The sequence below is a fragment of the Pleurodeles waltl genome, chromosome 11 (assembly GCF_031143425.1).
Source record: "Pleurodeles waltl isolate 20211129_DDA chromosome 11, aPleWal1.hap1.20221129, whole genome shotgun sequence".
Taxonomy (NCBI): domain Eukaryota; kingdom Metazoa; phylum Chordata; class Amphibia; order Caudata; family Salamandridae; genus Pleurodeles; species Pleurodeles waltl.
In genome coordinates, this window is record NC_090450.1 from 29,355,685 (window position 1) to 29,368,647 (window position 12,963).

The following is a 12,963-nucleotide window of genomic DNA, read 5'->3' on the forward strand; positions in this document are numbered from 1 at the left end:
CCACAAACAGGCAGAGTCACAGAAATGGTATAAGCAAGAAAATGCTCACTTTCTAAAAGTGGCATTTTCAAACACACAATCTTAAAATTTACTAAAAATGTATTTTTAAATTGTGAGCTCAGAGACCCCAAGCTCCATATGTCTATCCACTCCCAAAGGGAATCTACACTTTCATCAGATTTAAAGGTGGCCCCCATGTTAACCTATGAGAGGGGGAGGCCTTTCAAAAGTGAAAAATGACTTTAGCAATATTTCACTGTTAGGACATACAAAACACCTTACTATATGTCCTACCTTCACCATACACTGCACCCTGCCCTTTGAGTTACCTAGGTTCAACCTTAGGGGTGCCTTACATGTAAGGAAAGGGAAGGTTTAGGCTTGGGAAGTGGGTACACTTGCCAAGTCAAATTTACAGTTAAAACTGCACACACAGACACTGCAGTGGCAGGTCTGAGACATGATCACAGAACTACTAATGTGGGTGGCACAACCAGTGCTGCAGGCCCTCAAGTAGCATTTGATTTACAGGCCCTGGGCACCTCTAGTGCACTGTATTAGGGACTTACTAGTAAACCAAATATGCCAATCATGGATAAACCAATTAACCATACAATTTACACAGAGAGCATATGTACTTTAGCAACTGGTTAGCAGTAGTAAAGTGCTCAGAGTTCAAAAGCCAACAGCAACAGGTCAGAAAAAACAGGAGGCAGGAGGCCAAAAGACGGGGGATGACCGTGCATAAACTTTAAAGTCTAACAGGAGGTTATGAGGGAAAGTGACATCAGGAACTGCTCAGCTCCTGAACTGACTGACAAAGGACAGGGACTGAACCTGAACAGGACTAGAATAAAAAAGCAACTCGAAAGGACAAGCAACGGCGGGGGAAAGCGACTGACTTCCTTCTTCCAATTTGTTAGACCTGACAGCCTTAGGGTGGTCATCCCCCAACTTTTTGCCTGCCTCCCTCCACTTTTCCTACACAGTTTTTGCTGGTTTTACGACTCTGCGCACTTTACCACTGCTAACCAGTGCTAAAGTGCACATGCTCTGTCCTTTAAACATGGTACCAATGGTTCATTCCCAACTGGCATATTTGATTTACTTGTGAGTTCCTAGTAAAATGCACTACATGTGCCCAGGGCCTGTAAATGGAATGCTACTAGTGGGCCTGCAGCACTGGTTGTGCCACCCACATAAGTTGCCCCTTAGTCAGGTCTCAGGCCTGCCTTTGCAAGGCCTGTGTGTGCAGTTTCACTGCCATTTCGACTTGGCATTTAAAGGTATTTGCTGAGCCTTAAACCCCCATTTTTGTACATATAAGTCACCCCTAAGGTAGACCCTAGGTAACCCATAGGGCAGGGTGCTATGTAGGTAAAAGGCAGAACATGTACATGTGTGGTTTATATGTCCTGGTAGTGTAAAACTCCTAAAATCGTTTTCCAGTACGGTGAGGCCTGCTCCTTTCACAGGCTAGCATTAGGGCTACCCACGTATACTGTTTGAGTGGGTCATTCTGATCAGAAAGGAGTAACCAGGTCATATTTAGTATGGCCAGAATAGTAATAGAAAATCCTGCTTTTTGGTGAGTTTGGATTTTATGTTACCATTGTAGAAATGGCACTTTTAGAAGGTGAGCATTTATTTGCACTTAAAATCCATCTGTGCCTTACAGCCTGTGTCCAATCAATGTCTGGGCTGGGCTTGTTGACAGCTCCCTTGTGCATTTCACCCACAAACACAGGATACTCCATCACACCTGCACTCATCTTCATACTGAATGGGTCTTCCGCGGCTGGAAGGGTGGAGGGCCTGACACTTACATTTCAAAGGCTAGCGGCCTGCCCTCACACAATGGACTGCCAAACCCCCTACTGGGACCCTGGCAGACAGACCTGTACTGAAAGGGGACCTCGTGCACTTCACAACCACTCTTTTAAGTCTGGACTGCTTTGCTGAAAAGGATTGCTGCCCTGCTGCTGCCCTGCTGCCCTCTGACGTTGCTGAGAAGTGCTCTCCAAGGGCTTGGATTGAGCTGGCCTGCTGTTTTCTGATGTCTCAGGGTCAAAAATAATTAATCTGTTTAGGAAACTCCTTGTGCACCGAAAATCGATGCACAGCCTGCTGGAGACGAGGCACATCTGTTTTGCGACAGAGAAATCACCATACAGCTGAGCCGGAACGACGCAGCCTAACTTCCCGAGTGAAGAATCGATGCAGTGCCTGCCTTGCAGCCGGAAATTCGACGCACAGCCTACCGTATCGACGCACAGCTGAACCAAAACGATGCAGCCCGACTTCCCTAGTGAAGAATCGACGCAGCACCTGCAGTGAGACAGAAAATTAAATGCATCACCTACCAGATCGATGCAGATCGATGCAACACATGCCCACAATTTTCCCTGCATCGTCCCCGAGTGTCAAAAAGATCGCCTCATCGCAGCGAGTAACCAAGACTTCGCGCTGGAAATTGATGCAAAGCCCCTTGCAGCGTGAAGAGAAATGATGCATCGTCTGTGCGGTGCTGAAAAATCTGACGTACACCCTATTTTTCCACGCATCTCCTCCTCTGTGGTCTTTATGTGTGTTATTGTTTGTCGCAAACCAGATACTTTGTGCAAACAAGAGACAACGGTTGATTTTCAAGATTTAAGACTCTTTTTTTAATCTTGCAAAAGTGATATCTCAACTTGTGCTTATTGACTCTTTATTGTTTTGACCTTAATTTAACCAGATAAATATCATATATTTTTCTAAACCTGTGTGGTGGATTTTTGTGGTGTTTTCACTGTGTTACTGTATGATTTGTTGCACAAATACTTTACACATTGCCTTATAAGTTAAGCCTGGCTGATCAGTGCCAAGCTATTAGAAGGTGGGCAAAGGATACTTTGGATTGTGTGTGACTTACCCTGACTAGGATTGTGGTCCCTACTTGGACAAGGTTGTATACCTCTGCCAACGAGTGACCCCATTTCTAACACAAGTGTAGTCTGGATATACTAAAGTCCATAAAGCATTTTCTCGCACTGTCATTGGTCAGGAAATCGTACGTTCACAATAAGACCAATAGTCTCTAAATTCAAAATCTATATTATAGCTAGACAGTCTTTCACACGTTGATTACTGGCTCCTCTTCTCCTGTTCCTGTCACCAGTTTCGTCAGGTAACTTTTGTTGCACATCACAGGTGAAGTAGTGTGGCCATTATCAGCTCCTGAGAACCTTTGCTTCTAACATATCAAAATTACAATGTATCAACATCTAGTAACAGAACATTACAGCAAGCAGTTCTCATGAGAAAGTTTAAGACATTTACAAATCGCTTGGTCAGCGCTGTGTGAACAATGAACAACATTAATTCTCGGCTTTCACAAAACATTTACAACATTTATTTATGCCATGAAACTTAACATGGGGATTAGTCGACTTAGACCCAAACCTCTATAGGTAATAAATACTCATATATTCTTAGACAAATACATAATATTAATACTTTATTGTGTTCCACTAATACATTTTATTCTACATGTGCACATTATTTAAACCTTAAGTACGAATTCTTTATTAGCTGCCATACGCGTAATAGTGGCTACTCAAGTGTGCACATTATCCAAAACACGCCAGTTTCTATGTTAGCCTAATTCTTGTAACCCTCAAACATTAATCAATCCGAATTTCAGTAGTAATTAATTCAGCTTTCACAGTGTCCGGCCACTGCTTTATCTCACTATAATAAAATGTAGAACCTGCTTAACAAAGATCAAGTGCATGAAGTAAGAGCTCCCCCAAGAAAAAAGAATGTGGCGAAATACTACGGCCCAGATTTAAGAATCACTAGTGTCACATTAGCATAATTTTTTTACGCTAATGTGGCATTAGGTTTCAAAAATCGCTGTGCCATATTTATGAAGTGCCACAATGCATGCATTGCACCTCTTTGGAAGTCTTTAAGCCACAATATGCATGCACCATGCATAATGTATGCAAAGGGGGTGGTCCCCTGTCTAAGAGATTCCACTGTGTCATATTTTTGTGGCTACTTTTAACGCCTGCTTAGAGCAGTCGTTAAAAGGGTGCACACCATTGGTTACAAGGGGCCCCTATGTACTGTTCAGGGTTAGCGCAAAAATGTTGCCCTCTACCCGGCGGCATGGTGCGCCGTATTTTAAATACAGCACACACGTGGTGGTAGGGGGCGCTAAGTGGCTGAAGAAAAGGGCTGCTGAACTGGGAGCAGCACCACATTTCTTAAATCTGCCCCAGCATTTCAAAGCATAATTGTAACATAATTTTTCTAGAATGGCATAGGCTCTGACTGCGTAGTCACTAAATATTCAAATTTGTTCATTTCATGCAAATCAATGAAACTTGACATTTCCCATGAGTTTTTGCAAAATGTGCTTTGGGTGCCCCATATGAAATACATTACTTCCATTGTGCCAGGGCCATTGTCATGGGTGATGGCACATGCCATGGGTACCCCTTAAATAAAAATGACATAAAATATGCTAGTGCCAGAATTTTGCTGTTTATGCTGCCCATACACCATAAGTGACCCGTATGTCAAACATTACCTCAGCATGTCAGGGCAAGCAGTTTGTTATTGTTGCCACATTTCCATATGCCAGGTTGACCACCTTTAGGATAAGAATTACTACCTCTTGTGTGATAACACCAGCATTTTGCCTTGAGTGCCCACATGCATAGAATTTCCACAAGCATGTCAATATTTTTACACGGGTGCCCCACAACCATTAATTAGCTCTTGTATGCCAGTGCCAGTATTTTACAATTGGCACCTTTAAGTCATTAATACCCTGTAGTGTGCTAGAGGAAGGTGTTTGTCACAGGTGTCTCTCATGCTGAGAATTGCATCAAGTATGCCTGTGACAATATTATACCCTGATTGTCTGTATAAGACAAAAATTACAATCAAAATGCCAGGATCAACAACAAACTTGCATGCATTGAATCACATTCTCACACTCACATTCACTTACACTCATTCTCTCATTCACACTCTTGTACGTTCATTCTCACTCACACCCTCTCAGCCACACTCTTACATTTAAACTAATTCTTATTTATTCTCACCCATTCACTTTTAATCTCACTCAGTCATACTTACTGACACTTAATCTCACACAATTTCACACTCATTACCTGTCAAGGACTCTCTCTCACTTTCACTCACACACCCGTTCTTACATATACGGACACACATGCTCACATATACACATGCTCTCTTTCACATAAACACACTCTCTCCTAGAAGCACACACAATATACATACATTAAAAACCTTACTTACTATAGCTGCCACCAAAGGCTGTGTACCAACTTAGGGCCAGATGTAGCAAGGCATTAGCGCCTCGCAAACGGTGAAAAACGCCGTTTGCGAGGCGCTAATGCCCTCATGCGATGCAGAAACACATTTTGCGACTCGCAACATGTGTTTCCGACTCGCAAATAGGAAGGGGTGTTCCCTTCCTATTTGCGACTCGCACCACGATGTAAATTGATTTGTGACCGCGAAAGCGGTCGCAAATCATCTCGCAGTTACCATCCACTTGAAGTGGATGGTAACTCATTCGCAAACGGGAAGGGGTCCCCTTTGTGAATGCTCCCAATAATATTCTTTCAGAGTAGGCAGTGGTCCTATGGCCCTAAATGTGCTCCATATTTTAATATACCAGTGGAAAAAAATAAAATATTTTTACTATTGGTACAATGAAAAATCGGAGAACAATGAGGAATGAAGAGCCTCTCCAGTGTTCTTGGCTCAGCTTTTGCCACCTTAGAGGCCATGGGTTGCAAGGGTAGTTCCAAGGGTTATGAGGGGTTGCGACACTAGGCAAAACCTAAATAATGCAGATGCATGTAAATACTCGAGGAAAATAGTGTCAGTCACAGATTCCAAGCAGTTGTTATTTTTGGAATTCTTTTAGAGTTCCATAAAACTCATATATTCTCTCACAATGTAGGCATTAGATCACATGAGTGAATTTCTGACCTTAAGCCCAGATCCTTTGTGAATTATGTCCTACTTCATGTCTAAACCTCTATCCCTACTACACATATAATCAGTAGTCTTATTCAGTAAACCCTGACACTTCCTCCTGTGTTCTCAGGGATAGCTTTGGATCCTGAACCCATCCTCGCCCAATCAGTTGCCAATGTGACCTCTGCTGTTGTTTTTGGGCACCACTTCTCTAAAGATGACAATGGCTTTCACCAGTTCATTGAAGGAAGTAATTCCACTGCAAGATTTCTAGGTTCTGTGTGGGCCAGGGTGAGTACCCTTTTACCCATAATAAATGTTTTAGACTTCACTGTATTGCCTGCACTTATATCATCTGCTGTAAACTATGACACAAAGGAGTGAAGTAGCAGGTCAACTGGATAACAAAAAAGTGATATATTTATTCTCCCTTTGCTGCCCTTTTTTTGTTCTGTGGCAGAGGCTTAGCAAGTGAGTCATGGGCCTTAATGCCAGCAATGTAAATCTCCACCAGTGGGGTTCACTGTACTTCACATACCCTTAGGCCCCGGTGTCACTGAATCTTTTGCACTAACAGCTGCAATGCTTCCCACCCCCTCCATCACCATCTGGAGCTCCTCTGTGAACTTCATCTCCAAGGGAGCGCAAGCTAATTCTGTGTCAGGATTAGAGGCTCGGATTGTGCTTTCTATTTTCTTTATTTTCTACTCAGCAGCCTTAATCAACAACAAAGACTACAACTCCCAAGAGTCGTATGTAAACTCGCACAACCTTAGAGAGTGTCCCATATATAGGCAGTGTCAAGGAAAAGCTCAGCAGCCAGATGAGTGCTTTTCCTTGATACTTTTATGAACTTGTTTGCTTGTGTGATGGTATTTTATTCGTTGTATATTTATATGTAGGTGATTGCTGGGTACTAGTGTTTGCTTCCTCACTGTACTGCCCAGATTGTTGATAACAAGCATTTTTCAGCCCGTGCAGGTAGTGTTCAGTCAGGCTTCTCACGGCCGCATGTTCTGTACCTCAGCTTTGCTGAATTCACATCAGGCCCACTAGATGGGGGCTCTCCCGCTGCAGTGGATTCATTTACACACCACGCTCACATCTAAGTGATGTGCAGTGTCAGGCCGCGTCCCCTAGAGGCCACGGGTCTCACACGTCTCCTGTCAGTGGTGAGCGCATTCCTCTCATTCTTAGCATTCCTCAGCTGCTGGTCAGGGGTCTCCCTTCCGCGTGCACAGTGAACGGATACCCTGCACTCAGAGCGGTCACGCTGAGGACTCCCACTTCAGTCATTACAAATTCTTTATTACCTGCAGTGAGTTAGTTTTTACTGCATAGCTTGGTTTTATGATATGTATCATAGACGACCTGTAAGATTCCCTGTAGCCAACAAGAATTGGCAACTTCAACCTAATGCTTCACTGTTTTGTGTAGTTATTAAGATTCAGTTACCACTTCCTACGTATTCATCAACCTTTGGATCGTGGCCATTTTTCAGTTTCACTGTTTTCACTAACCCACCTTCAGGGTAGTGACCTGTGTAGTCATGGGTTGGGCCTCTGATGAGAAATGGGAAGCCATGGAAGAGGATCATGCGCTTCTCTCCATGCCTGGAGATTTGGTAGAGGTCATTAATGCCTCTTTGGAAACTACAGTTACAGCCACTCTAGCGCCTTTAAGCAACAAATTCACGTAGCCCATTTCACAGCATTCTGCATTGACCCTAGTGTGGCAGGAGATGAGGACTGCTAATAGGGACTCACAGACAGCCTCAAAGGGCAAAAGTAAAGCCCAGGCAGCAGCTAACACTGGAACTAGCTCCCTACCTTCTGACATTTTGAACAATTGCTCAAAGCCTTTCTGAAATGGCTTCTGGAGGCCCTTGCGGACCATGATGATTCTCAACCTGGGCATACACCTGAAGAAGATTCCAGGTTCCAACAGGTTTCAGATGATAATGCCTGGGAAGACTCACATATTCCCAATGGAGATTTGGGTGACGAGCCAGGCCCAAGCAGACCGTGAGAACAGACGTGCATCGCCAAGAGGAACAGGTTGGAAGATGGGGGTGACCAAGACGCGATGGAGGTTCTGGTATTCTTAACCCGGAGGACATCTATCACTCTTGATCAGCGGACTGGTTCCTGGTGGATAGAGTGGTGCAATATATGGCCTGCCACATTTGCAAAACCATGGATCAGTAGGTACAGGGGTGTCTCAAGGCAGAGTGTTCTAGACCCTCTCTCGATGACAGGGTGGCATGAACCCCAACCATAGACCTGAAAATGTCTATTTTTATTTCGAAATTCATCAAAGAACCTATGAATAGTCTGGACCGGTCATTGCAAGCTTGCTAGGACAAGGTCCTTGACGTTCTGGGTCCCCTGACAAAAATTCTTGATATGGCCAAAGACGTAAAAGATTCCAGCCATGTGACTGATCCTACTATACTGGCTGGATGGGCCCAAAGGTCCCTATGTTTTCTTGGTAATGTCAATTTTGCATTACCTACAGAACAACAGCACTCACTCCAAATAAAATTTTTACCCAGACTTGGTGAGGTTGCCACCACGGAAGCAGGGGCCTTGGCGAATGGTAGTATTCTTGGAGATCCTTTCATTAAAGAGTTCTCATGCGTTGTTTTTTTATTTTTTAAATGTGTTTATTGTATTATAACAACAAAGACAATAAAGAAATTTACAGTTATATGCAAGTACATCAAAGTTCTCAATTCTTCCACGTTTCAACATTGTTCCCTGTTGAATTTACATGTTAACGATACCAATATCGTTTGTTTATTTATGCAAGCAGTTTAGAAACATTATATACTCAGCAGTCACTGTATGGCTTGTAGCATATGGGATAAAACAAAGATAATGAAAAAAGAGAAGAGAAGAAAAAAAGGAGAAAGGGAACTTAATAATACAAAGAAAGAAGAGAGGGGTTGAGGTCGGAAGAAGTCTGGACGAGTTTACGCACAGGGGGATAGGAGGGAGGAGGGAGGGGGAGGAGAGGGCAGCACCCGACGTGCGTGAGCAGGCCCTCCAGCATCCTCCGGCGTGAGGCGATATGTACTCCTGCCATAGTTCGGGTCTGGGCAGGTGGGGGCAGCTCAGCAATCACAAATGTACAGGGGTCGGTGTCAGTGAGGTGGGCGTGTCTGCGGAGTTAGGCCTCCTCACTCAGGCCGTCAGCGACAGGTAGAGCATTTCTCTTCTATATATGATTCATTGCAAGGTGCGTACGAATGGCGTCCTCCAATACGTGTTCCTGTGATTCCTGGTGTTGCGGTTGTTATACACTATGTGGTTTGCACCCAGTATTCGCTATTGTATTTAATTGTGCCGTCAGCCCAGTGTGTGCTATGATTAGTTAGTTATTGCCCGTTCGTGCGGTTTATTCAGGGGGATAGTTCATCATCTTTGCTTTCTAAAAGTGTCACAAAGGAGCTCCAGGTCTCTACTCCCTTGACCTGTATCCCCTTGTCCTGGAGTGAGTGCAATGTTTGTTCTTCTGCTTTTGCCCAGCGCAGTAGCTCCGTTTGCCATTGACCTATGCTAGGCGCGCTGGGTGCTTCCAATGCATGGCTTTCAGGCGTCTGTACAATACTAGTGCTAGTGCAATGCATCTGTGTGTCTGCTTCCGTCTTTTAGATCTTACTCCTATACCCAATGGACACAGCTCCGGACTAGGAGACATTGGAATATCAGTCCACTCAGTCAACAGATTTATGATATCATTCCATGTGTTTTGAATTGGTGAGCATTCCCATGTCATGTGGAAAAAGGTGGCTTCTGTGGTGCCGCATCTAGGGCACCTCTGTGGCGTTTGGGGGAACATGCATGCTAATCGATTAGGTGACAAATATGCTTGATGCACATAATTAAACTGGGTGTAACGGAATCAGGGGTTGCGTGATACTTCATAAACCATTTTCATAGCCTGGTTCCATGCTTGTGTTAAGAGTGGCTCTGAAAGGACCTGATCCCACCTATTTTTTGCTTGTTCCTGCCCATGTTCGATATGCGTTGTCAGGATTTTATATATTCTGGATACGTTTATTGGAGTTGCTGCGCTTTCTAACAAATCATATAATATAGGGGCAGTTTTTGGCTCATTATGCCCACATTTCCAGGTTGAGCGAACTAAGTGTCGTACTGCACCGAATGCTATGAAGCTTCCCTGTCCCAAATTATGGGCGTTAGATAGTGCCTCGTATGTTAGGATGCGGCCTTCGCTATAAATGTCACCTGTAGTTTGTATGCCCTCCTCTGGCCAAGTGTTCAGGCCTACCTTCCCTGCTATGTTTTCGATTTTCGGGATGGCCAGTAGTGGGATCCTAGGAGAGTATTGCAGCTCTTTGTCCCCTGCTAGTGCGAAGCGTCCCCATATCCAGTGAGCGACATTCAGTAGAATGTTTTGTGTGTGTGTGTTGATCTATCGCGGCACATCAGGTATTGTAATATGTTAGTGTGTCTCAGATCCTTGAGTATTGCCTGTGTTTCTTCATACGTAAGATTACCAAGCCATTGAAACACCCATTGTAGCTGGGCAGAGGCATAGTATAATTCGTATCTTGGTGCTCCCAGGCCTCCCAACATTAGTGGTTGATGTATTTTTGTTAGCGCTACGCAACGACGGCAATTGCCCCATATTAAGTCTATTAGTATGCTATTCAGTGGTTTGAAAAAGGAAGCCGGGAGCATCAATGGGAGCGCCATGAAGAAATAGAGCAGACGCTGTAGTATTATCATCTTTGCTACAGCCACTCTTCCCATGGGAGAGAGTGGGAGCGAGCGCCAGAAGGGCAGTGAGCCCCTAACGGGGCGTATCACTTGTCCCAGGTTGCCATCTTTGAGATCCTGTGGGTCGTGATATACATTTATTCCTAAATATTTAAACGTGGTGTAGCACCATTTCAGGTCACCCTGGCTAGCGGTCAACCGGTGTGTTTCAGGTACTGGTCGCATAGGGAATAGGCAGGATTTTGTCCAATTCACTTTTAACCCGGACACCACCCTCGAATTTGTATAGTAACCCCAACAAGTCAGGTAGGGATTCTGAATAATTTCGTAAGAATATTAACGCATCGTCCGCTTACAGTGACACTATGCGGTGCGTATGTCCGTCTAGGATGCCCCATGCAGGGGCTAATGTACGTAGCCGGGCGGCTGGTGGTTCGGTGGCGAGGGCGAACAACAGTGGGGATAACGGGCAGCCCTGCCTAGTGCCCCTTTCTATGGGGAACTTCTCAGATATTGTGTCGCCTGTCTTGACTCTCGCTGTTGGGCTGGAATAGAGAACCCTGACCCAGCTGATGTATGTCTTACCGAAGCCCATGCGTGTTAGGGTTTCTATAAGGAAGGGCCATCCCAGAGTGTCGAACGCTTTTTCAATGTCAAGTGATACTGCTACTTGTTTATGTTCGCACTCTGGGGTGTTTGCCATTAGATGCAATAGGTTCCGTATATTAGTAAAAGTGTTGCGGCCAGGTATGAAACCGGATTGATCTTGATGGACCAAGTCCGATATACGTGGGAGTAGCCTGTTTGCCAGGATTTTGCCCAGCAACTTGCAGTCTGTGTTCAACAGAGAGAGTGGTCTGTATGAGCGGACATCTAATGGGTAGCGACCCGATTTAGGTAGTACTGCTATCAATGCCTCTCTCAAAGTGTCAGGTAGTTGATCGAGTTTTAAGGCTTCGGTTAGCATTCCCAAATATGGGGTTAATGTTTGTGCAGAGAATGTGCTATAGTACTGTATAGGAATGCCATCATTGCCTGGCGCTTTGCGTGTGCTAATTGTTGTAAAGCTTGCTGTATCTCTGCTAGGTCTATCGGTTTTTCTAAATCCTGTACCTGCTCTGGAGTTAAGCGGTTTATTTTTATCCCGCTGAAGAACTCGTTTAACTGTTCTGTTGATGGAGGGGGTGGAGCCCTGTATAGTGTGCTGTAGTACTCTCTGAAGGCGCTGTTTATTTCCTTTTGGGTGTTTACTATTATCCCTGTGTCAAGGCGAATGGCCCCTATTGGGGAGTTCCGATGTTCGTTCTTTAGTAACCATGCTAATAGTCTACCAGATCTATCCCCTTCAGCATGTACATGAGCCAGATAGTGACGGTAGTCATACTGTCTTAGGCGCCGGTCCGCCTTGTTCCATTCTGTGCGTAGTCTATTAAGGTCTGTCACAGCGGCTTTGTCCTCTACTTGTTTGCATTCTGCAATGCGGACATCACGCTCTGGCCGTCGGAGCTCCAGAGTCAGTGTTTGTCGTATTCCCACTACCATCGATATACATGTGCCCCTTAGTACTGCCTTGTGTGTGTCCCATTCATTTGCTCTAGAGCTTGTAGTCTCGTTATTTATGGTAAAATATGAGGCAATATGTGTAGCTATTTCTTTTCTAAAGGGGGGGTCCTGCAGTAACCGTGGTTGAAGTCGCCAAGTTGGGATGCAAGCACGTGGTCTGCCCCATTTGATGTGAGCGACCAGTGGACAATGGTCTGCGATTACTCTTGCAGTGTATTCTGCGCCCATGATTTTATGCATCAAGTCCTGTGAACTGAGTATCAAATCTATGCGGGTGTGTACCAAATGTACAGGGGAGTGGTACAAGTATTCCCTTACTTGAGGATGTAGGTGTCTCCATACGTCTATGAGGCGTCGGTCTGTTATCCATGACTGTAACATCTTGGAGTTTTTCCTTACTGGGGCGGCTATCAGTGGGGGGTGCGACCTGTCCATATCTATTTGCGGAACGCAGTTCATGTCCCCTCCCCAGATACTAGGTGAAGTTAAGTCATTTGATAGATGTGAGATTGAGTTTCGTAAGAACTCGCCCTGTTTGACATTCGGGACATACATCCCATTGATTACTAGTATTTCACCATCTAGAGAACCTACTATTTGTATAAACCTGCCATCTTTATCCGTAGTGCTGTGTTCTACTACGTAT

General features: G+C 44.6%; 1 protein-coding gene across 1 annotated transcript in view; it reads left to right on the forward strand.

Annotated features, from left to right (window-relative positions):
- LOC138265293 (cytochrome P450 2J5-like) overlaps positions 1–12,963 on the forward strand; it is a 272,214-nt gene that overhangs the window by 128,050 nt on the left and 131,201 nt on the right. Inside the window, exon 4 of the mRNA XM_069212899.1 lies at positions 6,137–6,297. Coding sequence (XP_069069000.1) covers positions 6,137–6,297 — 161 coding nt within the window. The remainder of the gene's footprint in view (positions 1–6,136; positions 6,298–12,963) is intronic.